Source organism: Zootoca vivipara, chromosome 6 (genome assembly GCF_965207765.1).
Source record: "Zootoca vivipara chromosome 6, rZooViv2.hap1.1, whole genome shotgun sequence".
Classification (NCBI taxonomy): domain Eukaryota; kingdom Metazoa; phylum Chordata; class Lepidosauria; order Squamata; family Lacertidae; genus Zootoca; species Zootoca vivipara.
Window position 1 is genome coordinate 30,280,342 of NC_142589.1, and position 20,530 is coordinate 30,300,871.

The 20,530-nt window shown below is 41.5% G+C and overlaps 1 protein-coding gene across 4 annotated transcripts; it reads right to left on the reverse strand.

The window, feature by feature from the left end:
• Positions 1–14: 14 nt before the first annotated feature.
• Positions 15–19,903, reverse strand: BRD7 (bromodomain containing 7). 4 transcript variants are annotated; one of them, XM_035117192.3, is made up of 17 exons: positions 19,767–19,903; positions 17,218–17,426; positions 15,668–15,797; positions 14,706–14,763; positions 13,225–13,369; positions 11,751–11,861; positions 10,803–10,981; positions 9,623–9,746; positions 9,315–9,390; positions 8,428–8,535; positions 5,250–5,382; positions 3,861–3,972; positions 3,068–3,130; positions 2,091–2,205; positions 1,849–1,992; positions 584–727; positions 15–201 (listed from the first exon to the last, which is right to left on the reverse strand). In XM_035117192.3, exons 1-17 carry the CDS (start codon positions 19,813–19,815, stop codon positions 137–139), a joined length of 1,965 nt encoding a protein of 654 aa, XP_034973083.3. In that variant the 5' UTR covers positions 19,816–19,903; the 3' UTR covers positions 15–136. The 4 variants fall into 4 exon arrangements, with proteins under 4 accessions (XP_034973083.3, XP_034973081.3, XP_034973080.3 ...); XM_035117190.3 differs by having other exon boundaries at positions 15–204; XM_035117189.3 differs by having other exon boundaries at positions 8,428–8,541.
• Positions 19,904–20,530: the final 627 nt, after the last annotated feature.

A 20,530-nucleotide genomic window follows, 5' to 3' on the forward strand; every position in this document is an offset into this window, starting at 1 on the left:
GAAAATAAAACTGGTTTGGTTTTAAAGTTTTTATTAAGAATTCAAATATAACACAAGTGTACAAAGTGCCCATGCATGCACTGGGGCAAATCTTTAAAAAAGGAAAGACTTAAAACCAGTTTAAATATTAGAAGCGTCATGTACCACCAACTGGTTCACATTCATTTCCAATGAGAACAGGAGCTTTTGGAGGTTCTTCTGCTTCTGGGGGAGAAAGCATTAACAGCCCATTACTTTGCTTGTTTTGGCTAAGGAAACAGGGGGGGGGGTATATTAGCTTCTCTATTTAGACAGACAATGGTGAGAATCTGCTTCAGAATTAACAAGCAGCTCTCACTGCAGGGAAGGGGGAAATTGTGCCAAAGTCAGATTTAGGCACAGCTTCCAGCTGTCCAATAGGATAGGGTCAACATAGAAGTCAGACTTTCTCACTGTTTATTTCTTCTGTGGGTTAAGTACCTCTCAAGTGCTAGTTTACAGAATATGGTTACTGTAGTTACTCCATGTGGTGAGCAACTCATGAACCACATCCAGGACAACCAATCTATGGGGGAACCTGCTGAAATGCACTGTGGTTACTCACCATCTGTTAAGTCAACAAAGCTGTCCATGGCATCTGGTAAAGGAACTGAAATCCCCATCGCTTTACGGATGCCATATGTGCTCACAATATCTCCTGGAGCCACTTGTTGTGCAAGCTCTTTTAGATTACTTGTCACTCTCTCCGCTGAAAAAGTTAACAGTAAAACATTGATATGACTTCATAAGGTTTATCTAAATTCTGTTAATTGCCCCCCCCCAACAGCCTAAAAATGCAGGGTTTTGTCATATAAAACTAGTTTGCACACATTGGTTTTCCATGACATGTAAAGTGGGGCAGAGTTAATGATTTACGATGAATCGCTCACCTATCTGGGCCATTTTCTCTACTGGTGCATGGGAACAAACCCTGGTCACTGGCTTAGTACTATCCTAGTCAAAGGTCATCATCCTAATTTTTTTATATGCTACCCATATGACTGGGTTGCCCCAGCCACTCTGGGTGGCTCCCAACAAAATATTAAAAACACAATAAAACATCAACCATTAAAAGTTTCCCTGAACAGGGCTGGCAACAGATGTCTTCTAGAAATCAAACATTTGATGGGAGAGCATTCCACCAGGCGGGCGCTACTACTGAGAAGGTCCTAATTTGCTTCACTCCAAACAAACCACAATCCCTGGTTTTGACATATCACTAAGCCCCCAGGAATTGTGGCTAGGGGGCCAGTGCTCTAGCACAGAGGAGCAAAGCAGGCACAATCACCTCATGCACAGTAAGCCATGCAGTCCTCCAGACACTATAACAATAGGAACAATGAGGAAGTGAAACGCACTACCTTGTTTCCCATTGCTGCATTTCTAAGAATGCAATGTAAGATGTATTTTACTTGCGTTGTGGCTACCGTATCCAACCTGCTCTGTGCACTAGCTGCAGAGTCTTTGCTGGCCCTGCCCTGTCCATTATGACTTCAGATAGTGGGGGCAGGGGAGGATTGCTTTCATCTAGCTTTCCAGGCTTGGTCCCTCTGCCTGCAGCAGCCAGCCAGGCACAAAGGAATCCCCTTCAGCTTGCAGTAACTAGCATTTCAATCCCCGCCAGCAACCACACATCTTCCGCTCTTCTATGACATCCAGGAAGGTGATGTCCCTACATTGTCGTGGCAATGCTGCTCCATTTGATAAATGTGGTTACCAAGACAACCAGCATCCATTTTAAAGAAGTTACTAGCAGGGCAGAGGTTAGACTAAAGAACCAGGACGTGTCTAAAATGTAAAGGTTTCATGTGCCAGGAGCACTACACTTACCCAAGTGTATCTCTTTGTAAGATGGGCCCAAAAGGCAGATCATGTTTGGAGGTGGTTTCGTACTTAGTCGTTCATTCTGAGCGTCTTGAAGCTCCCGAAGCAATTTTGTGGTTTCGTCAAGTTTTTTCTGGAAGACCTCTGCTTCTGTTGAATCGAAAGTGAAGTTTGGGGCAGACATCAGCTGGGCTGGAATGTGCCAAGAGGCCTTGCAAAGCAACAACTGCACAGCTCATGCCACTCACCTTCTGAGTCAAACTCCTCCACAGGCATTCCAAAATTGGTTACTGCTCTCAGTGCTGTCAGCCTCTCCTTACTAAGAGAGGAGTCAAACTTACTGGGTAGAGCCGTTTCCAGAATCTGTAGTTGGCAAACAAATGCAGGCTCTTAAAAATCAAGCAAAATCCAAATTTATACAAAATATTTGAACCAAGCAGTGCATTTGTGGTGAGACTCAACCTTTTTTTTCAGATCAAAAATAGGCATCAGGAATGGGTGGCCCCCCAAATGTCCATTGGGCATGCTGGCTGGGGCTGTTGTGGCCCAACAGCTGGAGGGCCACATATTCCCCATCCCTGCTATATGCTAAGTGGGATGGTTTAAACCACTACAACTGGTTCTCTTTTTCCTCAAGCATAGACTTAGAACTACTCCAATATTAGCTGGTCAACTATACTGTAATATGTGGGGCTATGTTCCATCTTCAACATTTACAACAAAAGAGAGGCAATTAAACTATTCTGCAGAATCTCATGCATTTGCCAATGAGACAGATGAGGATACCTTAGTAATACATTTATACCTGAACACCTCCTTCATAAAATGTCTCCTGTTTACAACAGTTATTTTGAACAGGCAGCAGCAACTATCTTGCACGACAGCATGAAGTTGTGAGGGCTTAGCTTTCAAAGTACTAAGGAGTTAAAACAGGTTTCTTTATATAGTACAAGTTGTGACTGGAGAATACAGATGACTGCAATTAAAATCTGACCATGGCACAACAATAAAGTAAATTTTACACAACTTGATTTTAATGCTATGAATGAAAGGTCGCAACACAGAGCTGGAAGTTTATCTCCAATGCTGCACAGTAAAGAGCAAGTCAGTTGTTCCGGTTTTATGTAGAAGTATAAAATTTGGCACTTGAAACAAATTATTCTAACTGGCTTGCATGAGACCCTTTCACTGCCTAGAGACTCAATCAAATTCAGAAGAGTATCACCTCTACATCCTTGGTTGTAGCAGACTTTTCACACAGACGTTCAGCTTCTTCTGCTGGCTGCAACTGGAAAAGAAGGATAAGGTTTTCAAGCTGCTCAACCCCTTCAATTGGTTACCTCTGATTTAAAACACTCCAGGGTGGGTGCCTTCCAGATTTTGGTTATACTTGCTTGAGGTGGACAGTGAGGGCTTTTCCTATGTAACCCCAGGCTTTTCATATTACCACAGTGATACAGGAAGGAGTAACACTACTGTGGGTCCTATGACACTGAAGGGACATAAAAAATCTGACCTAAAGCTGATGGGTTTTAAGCAGCCTGTGCACATGATTTCAGGCTTAACTTATAACACACACACATCTTATCAAGCTAGTTTTCTGCTAATTAACCCCATTATAGGGAATAAATTTCTCAATTACAACTTCACCAGTGGGATCCAGTTGAGTTAAATGCTCTTACATAAAAACATAGTTTGAAATATTTCTAAAGGTATGCCTTACCTCCAACATGCTTTCTCAAGGAGAACTAGTACCTGGTCTCATAAGTAATATCTGTCATGTAGATTCTTTTTGCAGTCCAGGGTAATTGTCCCTGGAGTCTATGGACACCTTAATGCCATGATTTCCACTCCACCATTTACACTTGGGAGTAGCCAAAGTTCAACAACATTGGGAGGGAAACTCCCACCACCCTCAGCTTTTAGGGTGAACAGTTAAGGATAAGGAGAGTTGTAGTCTGGAGGACACTACCTATTGCTTCCCCCTGATACAGATGCTTACACACAAGCAGTCTCACCTTTTCAAGTTCTCTGAGTGAGAGAGAATGCCTTCCTTGGGTCAAAACATCCAACAAACTGTCTGCCATTACGTATGGGTAGTCTTGAGATTTTGCCAGGAACTCATTGATGCTGAAGATAAAAGCAACAAATTGCATGCCAATTAGTTTACAAGAAACGATCTTACAAATAATAAAAATAAAATCACTACTGGTACTTACCTTTGAGGTTTTGATTTGTTCTCTTTTTTAAAAAAGTTTTATACCGGTAATATCAGAACCACTAGGCTCATAACTTGTGTAAATTTGCAGTGCTAGTTATCACTGGTGTTTCCTAGAAATAGTAAAAACTGAAGCTATGTATGTTGAATGCAAAAGGTGGTATTTTAATCAGTCTGTGTACCCTGCGCTCCATTTGGTGGGAGGCTGATAGCAAAGGGAATTGTATGTGCGGTGGTGGGAGAGAGGAGTATGTTATACCCTAATGTATGCCAACTTGAATTTGTCTTGGAAAAGGCAAGGTGCAACCAGGATATAGTAACACTAAGGAAGCTTTCTACGAATATGGGGTTCAGGGGTGCCAACAAATAAAATATTGGGGGAGGGTCAGGTAAGCCCTGCCTTGCATGATTGATCACATGATGCTGTGCACACACACCAGTTGAATGACAATGCCCATCAACTTTGGGGGGACCCAGTTGCCTCAAATATTTCATTGCGGGGCGCAAAGCCCCTTCGGCCCTTAAGAGTTGGTTCCTATGATGTGGTTACACCTAACGCTCCAAATACCACTCCAGCAGGTGCCCAACCACAGCACTCATTCCTACATCTCTCACAAAATTTTAGGCTGATGTCGGCAACCTGGAGAACTGGGTTGGTTAGAGAATGGCAGTGATGATGCCAAGCTTGCAGGTTTGACCCCTGTATGGGACAGCTGCATATTCCTGCATTGCAGGGGGTTGGACTAGATGAACCTCAGGGTCCCTTCCAACTCTATGAACCAGTCAGGAAACCTGAGACACAAGAAGAGATCCATCCAACTGAGACCCCCAAGGGAAACTTATGTGCGTAGAAAAAGCATCTCTCAGAATCATACCACAATTTAGATTTTAATTTGTATTAGGACAAAGGTTGGAATGGATGGGATGTAAAAATCGAACTACTGAGAACTCACTAGCTTCCCTGTTGAGTTCGTGTTATTCCAGGAAAAACCCCACATCAACTAGTCAAAAATAAAGAATACAAAAGCTGCAGTGAAGTTCCACTCTCTTGTTAGTGCCAATGCCAGTAACAAGAAAAGAAGCATCCCCCCCCACCTGCCAATATGTGAACATTTCTAAAAGAGGTTTTTAATTCAAAGTCATCAGGATAAAGACAAAAGTAAGCCTGTTCATTTGTTGAAGTACTTACTTAAAATTCCCTTGATTAGAATCTTCCCCATAGGTGGAATAGATTAAATCAGAATCATCCTTGCTGATATTTGCAAATGTGGAGTCATAAGCTGGAGCATAAGAGCTAAAGGGCCCATAGTTCAAGTACAACACTAATGAAAAATAAGAACCGGAATTAATATTCTCACACGTGTTAGACTGAATGTCCCTTTGAACAACAAATTTGCTCTTCACAGATGTTTACTGTTTGTTGGAAGAAGAGGTAAAACTTCTCAATTTAAAGTTAAAAGCACTTTAAATCTATTGCACCTGGTCTGGCCAGAGTAAAGAAAGCCTCTTTGGGCTCCAAGAGCCCAGTTCCACGAGTGCCAAGAAATAACTGTTGTTTCAATTACAGCTGTCTTAGTGCCAGGCAACCAGAGATGTTAATTCCTGGGCCGGGGGTGCCTCCTCTCCCCACTGCCAGCCACTATTTCTTCCAACAGAAAAATATAAGTGTTGGGGAAACTGAAACAATTGACATTAAATATTTCTTTTGGAATGTGTGAAATGCTTTTTCAGAGGTGGTTTTATTCACTCAAAGGTCATGTTCATAAGGATTTTGGCTTAATAAACTAAACTGTGCAAGAGCTGGGGGCTGGCAGAACTGCTGCTTCATTCCTACCTTTATGCAAGTTGCTAATCAAAGCAGGAAGGGGATAGTTTCACACAGCATCTGAATCTGAGACCATGCTTTGATTCTCCCTAGCAATCCAGGAACACTAACCAGCTTTAAGCCAGAGTTTGCTGTTTGCTTATGAAACCTGGCTTGTTAGGGAGAAGCAAAGCCCTAACAAACACAACAAACTAAGAGGACAGAATGCATAATTCAGGGGTAGCCAATGAGGTGTCCTCCAGATACTACAACTCCTACCAGCCCCAGTCTGCCTAGTATTGCCACAATTCTGACCAATCTCATCCATCTAGGTTGTGCAAGTCTTTTACCTGAACCTATCCACTTTTACCTTGCACAACTAGGTTGTTGAATTCATACCACACCAGAGCTACATTCAACAACAACTGGTTTATTAAAACTGGCATTTCTATTAATTGCTTGTCAACCCAGATTCAACCAGCATACATGCCCAAAGAAAACTGCTTTTGCAAATCTAAATTGGTTTAACAGGTACATATGTGGCTATATGCAGTGCCCCAATATTTAAATAAGAGTGTGAAAATATTATTATGCCACACAGTGTAGATATCTTAAAAGCCTCAAGTCATATGTTTCAACTCTTGTATGAATCAAGTGGTGCTAATTTCTGTGATTCAGTTCGTGGTTTGTCTCAAGAATGAATACATCAGCAAAGAGAAAAGACTGTGGATACAGAGCGAGATTCAACATTCCATCAGCAGATATGAGGGGACCTCCCCTCCCCCCCCATGCAGCTCCCCATCTTGCTCCAGAGGGTCCCCCAACATCCTGCAAATCCCTGATTTGCAGGGAGTTGCAAAGGGGAGGAGAGAGCTGCATTTGGACAAGTGGGATACTGCAACTGCGTATCACCCAGATTCAGCTTTGAACTATGTTAGCTGATCAGATTAGCTGAGTTTTAAGGACTAAACTAATAATGTGTAAAGCTTTTAATTGTTCTGATGGTGGATACAAATCCCATATATTTTCAGGGATCAAACAGTCTAGTGCATATACTGTTAAAAGCTTTTGAGCTTTTCTAGCAGCTGCCAAAGCATATGATGTGATCGTTCAACAAAACTTCTGTTTCGGCAAGCTAGCAACAATTCGGTTTTCTGCTGACTGGACCGACAACTCTTGCCAAGTAGTAAATGAGCAAAATATTTAGCTCTAATCTCTTTTGTTTTTTTATAGCTCAAGTTACACAATAGATTCTCCTCTACTTATTTCCCACATATGCAAAATCTCCTTTTTATATGGGGTTTTTAGTACATCAACCACAAACAACTGCAGAAGGCACTAGGTGATATACGGAGATCTGATATACTGTGTAGCTTTCAATATTTATGAGAGGAAAAACCACCTAGAAGTTAAGTTCACATTGGTTGTCTCTTACACATACCATGTTGCACAATTACACTGTTTATGATGTTTAAATAACTCAACAACTTTGACCTGAACCCCCCAAAAGGGGGTAGATCACTGCCAGACTTTAATTCTGTGAGTCGACTGCAGTCTCTTGGGAGTTGTCCACCCCTGCAGTACAGGAGCGAGACTGCTAAAATTGCTCAGGCTGCCAATGCCATAAATTCTGCTTTGAATCTCTTAGGCAGCCTGGTATCCTCTACAAACCAAATTAAACAACAAAAATGACTAATTGTTAAAAGCATAAACCTGCTCTTAGTTGTCCCACAGAACTGAAACAATCTGTAGTAGTTTAAACGAGGGCCTGCTATTTTAGGACTAAGTTGTACTATATGTGACTATACTTGCAAGCATGTTGGTATGTAATATTTATTTATTCATTTCATAAAATTTATACACTGCTTGATTTTAAAAGAAACCTCGAAGCAATTTGGAAAAAGATAAAGCAATAAAATTAAGAAAATCACGACCATACTTAAAAACATCCAAAAGCTAAAATGCTAAAACAGATTAAATTTACCTCAACTTTTGAAGCATCTAGGTAGGCTTGTCTGAACAAGAACATTTTAAGCAGGTGCAAAAAAAGAGCATAGCAAAGGCGCCTGCTAGATTTCAAGAGGCAGGGAGTTCCGAAGTGCAGGTGCTGTCACACTAAATGATAGAGTTCTTACAAATGTGGAACAGGTATTATGTGGCATCTGTAGTAAGTGGGCCACCTTTTAGAAAAATTCTCAAAAGGCTGTTTACAATAGTGCACCGCTAAGCAAACCTCTAACTTTCATACTTTATTTCAGCTTAAATTCCCAGTGCTCATTTCCTCTAGGAAAGAAGCAGGTTTTTAGCTTAATACATAAGGGTGTGCCTGGGCAGAGGGAGCCGCACCCTGTTGAGAGTGCTGGCTATTTCCACGTGTGGCTACTCAAAGAGGTTATCTGTCTGTTCCACACCTCCAGGTAACATATAAGTACATGCCTAGATATAGTTAAATGTGGCAAGGTCTACAGGGCACTCAGTCAGTGGTTCATAACTGACCTGAGTAATTTCTGCCAGCCTTGTTGCATTCAAGGGCCACTAAGCATAAATTAGAAGTCACACTTACCAGGAGTAACTTTGTTTCTTTTGTCTTCTTTGAACCCTTGTAACGTATTTACACCGGACTGCAGTCTTCCCGCTGTGACACCCAATTTTGCAGAGCCATGTCCGAGTTCTACCACTCAAGAGATGAACAAAAAGAAAGTTATAGGACTTAGGTTAGCCACATCCACACAACATCTCCCTTCTGAGTATTTACTAGGTTTTTCTAAAGCCTTTGTGAGCATAAACACTGAAAAAATCGTCCCTTAAAAACACCTTTGTCCTGGATTCAACAATACGTTATAAAAACGCACTAAGGAAGAAAAAGGTAGTTGTAATAACAACCCTAAAACATAAATGTCCACGCGAATCCATTTTTATTTACTTAATTGAGCAAGTGAAGAAGGCAGGGAACTGAATTTGGGACCTTATCACAAAAAATATTAAGCTGTATTGCAAGGATGGGAAACCTGAGACCCTCCAGATGGCTCAGGACTATAACTCCATTCATCCCTGAGCTCTGGGCATACTGGGTGGGAAGTTAAGCAACATCTGGGCAGGCACAGGTTCCCCATCTCTGCTAGATAAGGAATCATGCTTCTGGAAGGCATTTGTTTTAAAATGCCATGGAATATTCAAAGATGTTAGGTCATTATTCCCTAAATCAAACAGCATTCTCATGAAGGACATCCCATTCTGACTGTCTCTGGGCTAACTGTTCAAACAGGGACCATTTAAGCAGGGACCAGAAGCAGCCAGATGCTCATTGGGAATTCTAAGAAAAGCTAGCATGGGAGGAATGTGGGACAGCCTCAAGAGACTTCCTCTGCACCTCTACTAAGTGTAGAAATCCATCAGTAATATACACCACCAAGGGGAAAGGTTGTTAAAATTACTCAGTGCAAGAATTACCCCCTGTGTTATTTTCTGCTGGATTAAGAAGTCCCAGGGTGGTTGTGCCATCAGGTTTTCTTCTTTCAAACTCACACTGAAATAAAGATCAAGCCATTAAAATGTGTCTTTTGTGCACAGCCTACAAAGCTAGGATGACAAGAGTCATACATAATTTAGCAGGCTGTTTTGTTTATTGCTTCAGTGAATGGATATTATGAGACTTTGGATTTGTAATCACATCAATCATTGAAACATCAAATGAAAGGGACTGAAACGTATTTATGTTCTAGATAATGAGCATCATCCATATCCTTTTCTCCGTTTACCTGAGCATTAGCAGGTCTTTTTGTTAACTTTCCTCCTGATTCTCTGATGATATGTTCAATCAGTTCTTGTTCCCTCTCTAAATTACTATTCCTTATTTTTTCTTCAAGTAACTCTTTCTCTTTCCTAGAAAACAAACATACATTAAAAAGAGACAAAAAAAACCCAGAGTTTAATACCACGAAATCTAAAACCTTGTTTTAGAATATGTGCAGTCAGTAACTGGTAAATTCCAAGTTCTTCATCAATTTAAAATAAAGTGGCACATTTGGCAGTGAAGGTGGAATTCATTTGCCAGTAATTTGCTTCCTTCATTGTGCATGTCATCACCCTTGAGTCTGAAAGTATGATTTCAAGCAGAAGAGACTGTATCCAATGTTGTTTGTTCTCTGAATAGTCTCACTGAAATTACAGGTCATTACTAATATAGGTCCATTAATTTCAATGGTTTTGTTCTGAGTAAAACTTAGCTGGATACAACCCATTGTTTCTGAAATTTGTCTTATACAACAGGACAACATAATTTGAACCTGAAGTTTTACCGGAATGCAAATAAGTACAAAAAAAATGAGACAAGTCAATTCTGTAATAGGGTAGTTTTCATTATTATTAAATTGCATTTCACTATTGTGTTTACTATTGTAGTTTCTACTATAAATGTTGTCCACTGGCAGTTCTAGCAAACCCTTGATGCCTCTCCAGCTCCAGGATTGGCTGAGGATTGATTGGCAGCTGTGTGGTAAATTCACCCAAGCATGGCTAATCTAGCAAGTCCTCCCAACAGGCCTTTCCCCTGCTCTGAAGCTGGAAAGGCAAGTGGGTGAGTGGGTGGGTGCCAGTGCCGGAAGATTCTGTGCACCTTTGGGAAGTAGTAACCAACGGTACACATGACCTTTCCCTCAGAAAAAATGTGGGTGGTGGTAGAATAGGGTTGGTGACTATGATCTTTGGCTAAGGCTACCCAAAAATGGTAGATCCCTATAGATGCCTCTGTACAGAGGTGTTCCATGTAGCCATCATGGCCAAGTGCTGCTGACAGACCAGTCTTCTTCCATGTATTTGTTTAATCCCTATTCAGAGCTACTGGAGATACCGGTAGTTGCTTTCAATGCAGCCTGGGGCTGCCTGCTCCTAATTTTGCTGAAATGGAAGAAATATGTAAGCCCTTTGCAGAGTAATTACTTCTTGAGTTCTTTGCTTGGTGTTTTAAAGGCTCTGAGGTCTATGTCCATGGAGTCTGCATCTTTCCCAAAGCCATCATCATCGTCACCTGACTGGAGACCTGTTTTATCTTTATGCTTCCTGCTCTTCTGAAGGTCTGCCATGAAGTCAATGCTTTGTTTCAAGCTCTGGATTCTTTCCTAAGGAAACAAAGCATGCAGGTTTAAAACTTCATATCTGAGTCCCCCATTTTAAAACTGCCTAATCATTAAGTGTTTTTCTTTCAGTTACATGGGGTCTTCAGAGGGGGAAAGAGGGCTGCAGAATCTGCAGTCTTTCTTTCCAAAACTGAAGGTCCACATTCTGAGCTAATAAAATATTGTAAAAGCAGTTGTACTACCAGTGCTTTTTCCCCCAGGGAGAACTCACAGGAACTCAGTCCCGTCACCTCTCAGGTGGGTACCATTGCCATTCTAAAAGGATGAAGGAGGTGTTCATGGTGAGTTCTGGCATCTCTTTTTCTAGAATAGCAGCACTGTGTGCTAGCAATGGAGGAGATGGGGAGAAAAGCCTACCATAAGCTATCAGTTCAGATTCCTGTTGAGTATGCTCTGTGCTTCCCCCATCTGCCCACTGGGTAGGTAAGAGGTGGAGAGAAAATGGGGTGTAGGGAAGTAAGTCCCACTGAGTTCAATAGACTTAGTCCCTAATACATGTTTAGGATTGCAACCATAGTGATCCTAGGTAGGGTTCCAATACAAATAACATGCAAGCAATCTAATTTTAAATTATAGCTATTCTTGGAGAGATAAAGAAGAAAGAACTACTTATTTAATTCACCCAATGACTTAGTCTTTACTTAGAAAAGAATGGCCTCTTCTCTATTCAACACAAATGGAAATATGATGAAACCATACACAAGCCAACAAAACTCCAATACCTCTTGAATGATTTCCTTAATTCAGTTACCTGGCTGAGTATTTTCATTCCTGAATGCAAGAGTTTTTTAGCAGCCTTGTAATAAATGGTCTCTGGTTTGTTATAGACCATGGCGTTAGTGCACATCAGTTTGAAGTTCTCCTGTATCAACAGAAGAAGTAAGACACATAAGTAGGAACTGACAGGAATGTTTCCCAGAAAATATATCTGCCCCTTTATGTATGGAAATTTGTACTGTGGACAAGATGGCAGGTGCTAGTAATTGAGAACATAAGCACTGTTTGTTCTGCCTGACCAAAAAAAGTATCCTCATGATATGGAGGATAAAGGAATGATGCATCATAATACACATGTAGATAGGAAGCATTGCTGCTCCATGGTTCTATCCACTGTTCTAATAGTCTCTCTCCTGACCCACCTCTAACTGCAGTACTACTGCAGATAGAAGAAAAGGACAGGTTAAGAAATCATTGCACTAGCTGGCAGAAGAGGCACCAGGCCTGCATTCTCTGTCGCCTCTAAGCTCTTAAGAGTGACAGGCTGAGTCTCTGGTTGGGATTTGGTATCCTTTTACTTAGATATTAGTTTGCAAAACACTAGGCCAGCAGTTGATGTGTGTTAAAGATGACAGATTTGATCTGAGACCAAAGATGCTTATGACAGACATCTGACTTTACACTTTTCATATTAATGTGCTGATAAAGGCAATGCTCAATGCAGACAGTACTCCCAAGAGATCAGAGGGCTCTTTTTGTCAGGATGACAACAGTAATACGGGAACCACACGTGTTTTTCTTTAAAATGTGCAAATAAAAGGATAAAAGGTTTGGGCAGGCATTTTAATAAATAGTGCTATATAAGGCAGGAAAGGGGCAAGTTGCATTTTTTAAAATTTCCTAAACTTTTTTTGTGGAGGGTGAGAGTCAATATACACAATATTTGTTTCAGTAATGCAATTGTATTACATTCTGGAAGAATGCAAGGGATTTTTACTACTGTCCTGTGTGCTAAAGCTTCTTTCCTACATTTCTCAAGAACAACAATACAAATATATTTACATGCTTCTGTGATTTAAGTAGTTCTCTTAAACACAGAAAAACCTCAACCTTATTAGTACAATGGTGAAGAGTCACTTAATTATGGCTCTAAGTATTTATTACTCAGATGAACTAATGACCAGGTTCATTTCACATTCTTGTTTTAAAAGATCAAGTACTTCTGCTGTTCAGTCTTTTCTCCTTGACACACACACACAAAATTTCCAACACCCTGGAACATGAAAAATGTCTCCTGAAAACATTCACAAAGACTTTCTCTAAAGAAAGCAAATGAACAACTCTGAAAGCCAGATGCGCCAATTTTTTATTCTATGTGTTCATAAACAATGAAAGTGCAGCCCCAAAATGAATAAAATATTGAAAAAACCTGCACAATGCAATTGCTAGTACCAGCAAGTGTCAATGTCTAATCCCCCCTCTGCAGTTAAAATATAAATTAAAAGCACCTTTAGTTCTTCTATGGACTGGTAACCATTGTTCTTGATCTTCTCTTTCATGGTACTAAAATCCATTGGGCGTTTAATGATCATGGAGTAGCCAGGAGCAATAAAGTCAGTCACAGGAAATGAAAAGAAAGCATTTGGATCCTTTCTGTTAAGAAATGAAAAGAAGAGCCCTTTATGTTTCATTTCTATAACAAAGAACAGACAGAGCTTAGTATTAAATAGGAGAGAAGACTCCAACTTGAAAGAAACCACAGAACTGAACTGAAACAAGAGAGCGTTTGCCCTAATAATACAATCTTGCATTTCTTTAAAGTTGTAGAGGTGCTGCCTGGAAGCAGTCTCACCCTCCCTTTTTATTTTATTTTATTTTTTTACTTTTGATGGGATTTTATTTTTAAAGCATGTTTGACATTTCTAAACCAAACCACAGGTACCACATTTGGTCTCTCCTTAGAACACCAAAATGGATTATAATATCAATGGCAGGGAAAGCAATTTTATTTTACAATGCCATTGAATGCTTGCAAAATCTTACTCTCACCTTCAATTGAAGGGTCCTGTTAAGACTGGCAGCATTCCCAAAACCCCAAGCAGTGTTAATACATAGAGCAAAGCCTTCAAACATCAATAGTCCAAGCCTCACCAAGTGTAAGTTAAAACTAAGAGAGAAGCCATCAAATCCTCATTCTGGTCCACATGAGTATGCAAGATACCTAAAAGCTACAAAAGATGAGTTGTCCAAGCCAGTCACGAATCATACATATAACTCAACTGCACTCACTGAGAAGATTGCCACTAGCTTTTGGCCAAATCCACAAACAAGAATAGGCCTGGAATCGTCAAAATTAATTTGAACTTCCTCCAGTAACTACTGCTTACTTCCACCCTTTCCCTGATAAACTCCTTTTAAAAAAAGAAAGTATATTTTTGCCCTAATGGAGCAATGCTTCATATAATCTGTGGTCAAGTTACATGAACCCTATGAGGCTTGAAAAGATGGGTTAAGCAAGAGTATACTTCAGACAGATTTCTCCTATTAGGAGAACCTAATGCCCTCTGAAGAAAGATAAACTTAGACCACAAACCAAGATCCTATAAAGCTACAGGATATTCCATAACTACTCCAGAGTAAGCAATTTTAGAAACACAACCCATTTATCAGTAACTTTCTAGAACCACTTCAATAAAGATTTAATGATTAAAAGTGAAAACCATTATTAAAGGAAGGAACACTAAAAGAACTTGGGTTCAATATGCATTCGCTTGGCAGATTTTACAGTTGTTGACAGTATAGCAACACAAACGCATGTAGAAAGAAAGAAAGAAAGAAAGAAAGAAAGAAAGAAAGAAAGAAAGAAAGAAAGAAAGAAAGAAAAAGATCCAGCTCAGAAAAATTAACATAATGGTTCGACAGCATTTTCTAGTCTTTAGCAATTTCTACTAGCAGTATCATAAATGCTCAGAGTCTGACAAAAACTCACCTTTGCAGCTGCCTCACAAGTTGGTTCAATGCTTCTTGAAGTGGTGTCTGTTCCACTTCTAGGACAAAAAGATGAAAGAAAAATATTAATTAGAAATGCTAAATAGAAAATGCTATATTTTCAAATGAAGTACTGCTGTGCAAGGTAATAAACACATCAAGAGTTGCTTTCTCCTGTTAACAACACTTTTTCTGTGCACGAGTTTCCATAAGCTGGTTAGCTCTCTCAATTGCTCTGACGGGAAGGACTATGCCCACTACAAAGAAATTAGACCTTTTCCATAGGTGGTGGTGCGCTCCCCGATTCTAGTTCTGCCTATGCCGTAGCAAGGGGTTTGTTTCAGAGCTGCTGCTTCAATCACCTTTGGAACTTCTGCCTTTCTCCCTTCTTCAGCTTAGCTAGCTGAGGTGGAAAGTGAGCCAGTCTTTTTAACTCTGGCTATACCTGGTCAGCAGGGAGGCTGTATGGCCAAAGACAGGTGTGTGCCTCGCTATCACCCTGTCATCAAGAGAATAAGGCCACAGAAGTGTCCCATCCAGCCATGGGATGCATTTGCCATAACTCTTTGGACCATCTTTGTGGGGTATTCCTGACTGTTTCAATTTTTTCATCTCATAGTTTCAAACATACATTTATTTTAATTTTAGAAACAGTGGCGTATGAAGCATTTCAGCCTATTAAGAAACCTCTCACAATTTGAAAGCAAACTTCAGAGCTTTTCAGATTTTGGCCAATTACATGTTAGTAATGGAGAGAACTAATAGCTACAGTGCTGCCACTATTTCAGATTTATTTTGAGACTGATCTTAATTTTTATTTTATTTTTAACATTCAGGATTCATATTCCAGCTTTCCTCTTCAACAACAAAGCACTTAAGGTGGCCAACGTCATAAATTGAGAAGCAAGGCAGAACAGATCAACTTACTTCTTAAAAAGAAACAACAAAACAGCTTTTTTTTACCTTCTTGTTTTGCCAAACTGCTTGCCAATGGTTTTTCAGGTGGCAAGTCTAGCCTTAGAGGAGTCTGACATTTCAATTCTCTTTCTCCTTCACTTTCACCACGGTCCCTATCTCGCTTCTTTTTATCATCCTGCGGACATAAAATATAAGCAAAACTGTTGAGAGAAGTATCCATACCAGTGGTTGGAAATCTCAGATTACGATTTGTTTACTCAGTGAAGAAATTCATTGTAAGAATACTAAAGGTACACAAAAAACATTACAAATACAGTGGTACCTCGGGTTACAGATGCTTCAGGTTACAGACTCCGCTAACTCAGAAATAGTACCTCGGGTTAAGAACTTTGCTTCAGGATGAGAACAGAAATTGCACGGTGGCAGCATGACTGCAGCGAGAGGCCCCATTAGCTAAAGTGGTACCTCAGGTTAAGAACAGTTTCAGGTTAAGAACGGACCTCCAGAACGAATTAAGTTCTTAACCCGAGGTACCACTGTATGTTCTTTATGTGCTGTCTCCACCTACTGGAATACACACTAAGTCAGGACAAGCTTATTTATATTTAAAGGATGTGTTCCATAGGAAGCTGTCTTCTACCAGATCAGCCTGTTGCCCATCTAGCCCAGTATTGTGTAGCTTGACCAGGCAGGCATCCCCAAACTTCAGCCCTCCAGATGTTTTGGAGTACAATTCCCATCTTCCCCAACCACTGGTCCTGTTAGCTAGGAATCATGGGAGTTGTAGGCCAAAACATCTGGAGGGTCGCAGTTTGGGGATGCCTGGTCTTAGGCATAGTCTTTCCCATTACCTGCTCCTTTTAAAATTGAATACTGAACAGGGGACCTTCTGCATGCAAAGGAGGTGATTTATCTTTGAGCTATGGGCTAAATTTGAACAAGTGGAAAGCTGCACATGCAATTCTGTTTCTGCAAGGTGCCTTTAAAGGTAAAGGTAAAGGGACCCCTGACCATTAGATCCAGTCGTGACCGACTCTGGGATTGTGGAGCTCATCTTGCGTTATTGGCCGAGGGAGCCAGCGTACAGCTTCCAGGTCATGTGGCAAGCATGACAAAGTCACTTCGGGCGAACCAGAGCAGCACACGGAAATGCCGTTTACCTTCCCGCTGTAGCGGTACCTATTTATCTAATTGCACCTTGATGTGCTTTTGAACTGCTAGGTTGGCAGGAGTTGGGACCGATCAACTGGAGCTCACCCTGTCGCGGGCATTCGAACCACCGACCTTCTGATCGGCAAGCCCTAGGCTCTGTGGTTTAACCCACAGCGGCACCCTTGCCTTTACCCATTGTTTTAATTCCGCAGTCCCAACTCAGCCCCTTACGCCGCATCCCAGGTCTTTCCAAAGGATTGAAGAGGATTATCCTAAAGACCAACCTTCACCAACCTGATGCCCACCATAAGTTTTGGACTACAACTCCCAACAGCTCCAGCCCAAACATTTGGAGGACACCAGATTGGAGAAGCCTGCCAAAGACAATCTAGCACAAGGAAAAGATTTTAGTTAAAAAACAAAACAACTGCTCTGAAAGCTACCTTTCCTTTTCTCTTTCTTTTTTCTTTTTCTTCTCCTGGAACTTGCTTTTCTGCTTTTTTCCTCTTCTTCCTTTTCTTGTCTTTGTGTTTTTCGTGGTCATTTTTGTCTTCATATAGGGCTGAATCATGTACTGAGCTCTGAGTGGAAAGTTCCGCGACTTCATTTCCTCCCACCTTTAAAACCAGCTTTAAGGGCTTTTCTACATATTCTAGGAAAAGCACAGGAAATAGACCTGGTTTAAGTACTAGAAATAAACTTGCACTACATACCCTAATAGTCTAGCTAAATTCAGCTTACAAAAGTTTTTAACAATTAAACTGATGAAAGTACAGCCAAGAATATATAGCTAAGATATATATAGAACCCAAAATATTGACCTAAGGGTTATTTTAATGGTGTCAGTTAGTTACTAGGAAAAAATGTATCTTTCTCTGTATAGCCAGCTATTCTACGTGCAACCACTGAGTTTCATGTAGACCTTAGCTCCATTAATATCTGAATGTCACAGAGCAGCTATATACTTGGTTTTTGCAATGCTACAATGAACAAACTAGTCAGACAGAAAGGTTATAACATAGCATTTAAGAAGACAGTGCTAAGTCTTGAAGCTTTTGTTCAGCATTCATACAGAACACAAATGAGAGCCTTTGGGCCCCCCAATGTTATTGGACTCCCTGCACCCATCAGCTCTAGATGATGGGATATTTAATCTAGAAAAATTTGGAAGGCTGCAGGTTCCTCATCCCTGATACAAAGTATTTCAGTGTTCAAAGCACTTCACAAAACAATGGTCCAGTTCACATATAAAAAGGTAAAAGGACCCTTGACCGTTAAGTCCGGACACAAACGACTCTGGGGCTGCGGTGCTCATCTTGCTTTACAGGCCAAGGGAGCCAGCGTTTGTCCACAGACAGCCTCCAGGTCATGTGGCCAGCATGACTAAGCCGCTTCTGGCGAACCAGAGCAGTGCACGGAAATGCCGTTTACCTTCCTGCCGGAGCAGTACCTATTTATCTACTTGCACTGGCATGCTTTTGAACTGCTAGGTTGGCAGGAGCTGGGACCGAGCAATGGGAGCTCACCCCGTAGCGGGGATTTGAATTGCCAACCTTCTGATTGGCAAGCCCTAAACTCTGTGGTGGTCCAATTCATATAGCAACAAGCTAAACCATGGCTTTGTATGAATGAGCAATTGTGTGAGTTCCTGGAGATTGCTGAGGTTCCTTTGCAGCTCCTCTGGTCCTGTGCTGCTGCTGCACTGCTGTGAGCTAAGTCATGATGTGACTTTGTGTTATGCCAGAATCCAGGCTTGTGGTTCTGTGCCCCAGGCATACCACAGATGTTAAGCCATAGGACAAACCTCAGCCACAGCTCGTGGTTTTCTCTGCGGTGAAATAAATCTTGAGCAGCAATCCTTTCTCTGAGAAACAGGGTATTTGCTTGTTTGTATTAAACCATGGTTAGCCCTGATGTTTTACATGCAACCAAGGTCATTATCTCAGCAATTAAAAAAAAGATAAAATATTAATATTAATATTCCCACACCACAGAACAGCCACTACAGCAGAAATAAACATTTTGGAGTGCTCATGGACATTTCCTTCCATGCCAAGAATTTTTCCTACAAAGTGAAGATAGAAATATCCTGCTGGTTGCTCCTCCCTTTTTATGCTGTCACTGTTATGAGAATCTGTATTTTATTATGTCATTCTTAGTTTTATAACTGTATTCATAGAATCAATTCAATTTTTATATTGCATAAATATCATATTATCTACTGTGTCATAAGCTCAAAACCAGATCAAAAGACACGGTCAACATTCTACATATCTGGGTAGGCCGAATGTTTTTTTCTTTTTCTTTTTTTCCTGTTCATAAAAATTATGCACCACTTGATTGCAAAAACAAGCCAACCCTCAAAGCCGTTTACAAAGAAAGGTGCGCTGAAAGGGGTACAAGTCAAGGCACCGCTTGACGTCAACAGGCAGGGAGTTCCAATGGGCAGGGCACCACCCACACTTGAAAAGATTGATTTCCTACAAGTGGGGCATTATGTGGCACTGGCAGTGGCGCCAGATCCACAGATTGAAGCGGTGGGAGTGGGCGTATGTTGGGGCAAAAATAATTCAATTAATTAATTAATACTTGCAGGAACAGGTACAGGGTGTGGGAGACCCTCAGGTGCCCTGTGAGAGTCTCCACAACACATACCTTTCTTTTACCTGACCTACCTCACAGGGTTGTTGTGTGGCTTTAATGAGGAAGGCGAGAGAACCATGTATACGCCACCTTGAGCTCATGGGAAGGGGGGATACAAATGCAATAAAATAGATATAGATATCCCCACACACACCCACAAGAGGAGGAGGCCCCTTCCCCCTAAAAAGCCCCCTCAGAATCCGGTTCCCTCACAGAGGACGGTGGAGGACCACAACCACACCAGACGCTCTCTCACACACATATATACACCACACAACAGCACCACACAACCCACCGCCCCCTCATTATCAACCTATTTAGCAGCCCCGGGAGGAAGGAGGAGCGGCACCTTCATACGGGTACTTCTCCCCCCTGTGCTTCTTGTGCTTCTTGCCCATGGCCCGAACGCAGACGCCGCCGAGACGCTCCCTCCCTCTTTCCGCCAAGTCTCGCCGTCCGCCCGCTGCGCTTGGTTTATTCTCGTGAGAGGAAGGCCGAGCACAAAGCGGAGGGAGAGGGGAGCACAGATATAGATATAAATAGAAGAGCGGCCTAACGCCGTGTCCGGGTGAGCAGCTTCCGCGCTCGCATTGGCAGCCGTCTCTCTCTTTGTCTCCTCCCCGCACCTCGTCCTACTCACAGTAGATCCGCTGAAGTTAAGGGGCATGACTTACTAATTTCAGTGGGGCTGCTCAAAGTACCCACAGAGACCAGTTGTGCTTTGACAACGTGACATACCACAGTTCAAATAAAGCCAAAGGAAAAAAAGGGTAACAGAACTCGGAAGCCGATGTTGTGTGCCCTTCTAAAACTCTATCTCAGTGGGCCCGAATCGAAGGGGAAGAGGGGAGAGGAGGAAGAAAAAAAGGATAAGGAAGAGACCGGGGCAGAGAGCGGCACTAGTAAGGTGCCTGAGAAGACGAATGGTGTCCCCTGGCGGCTCCAGGGCGCCACTACAGCGGCTCAGTCGCCGGTTGAGCCTTGTTCTTCCCCGCTTCCCTGTTCAAAGGTGAGACTCAATTACCATATACAGTATAAGATAGACGGCTAAAATTATATTTATATAACATATAAAATTATATATAATCAGTTATCTTGCATGGATACATATAT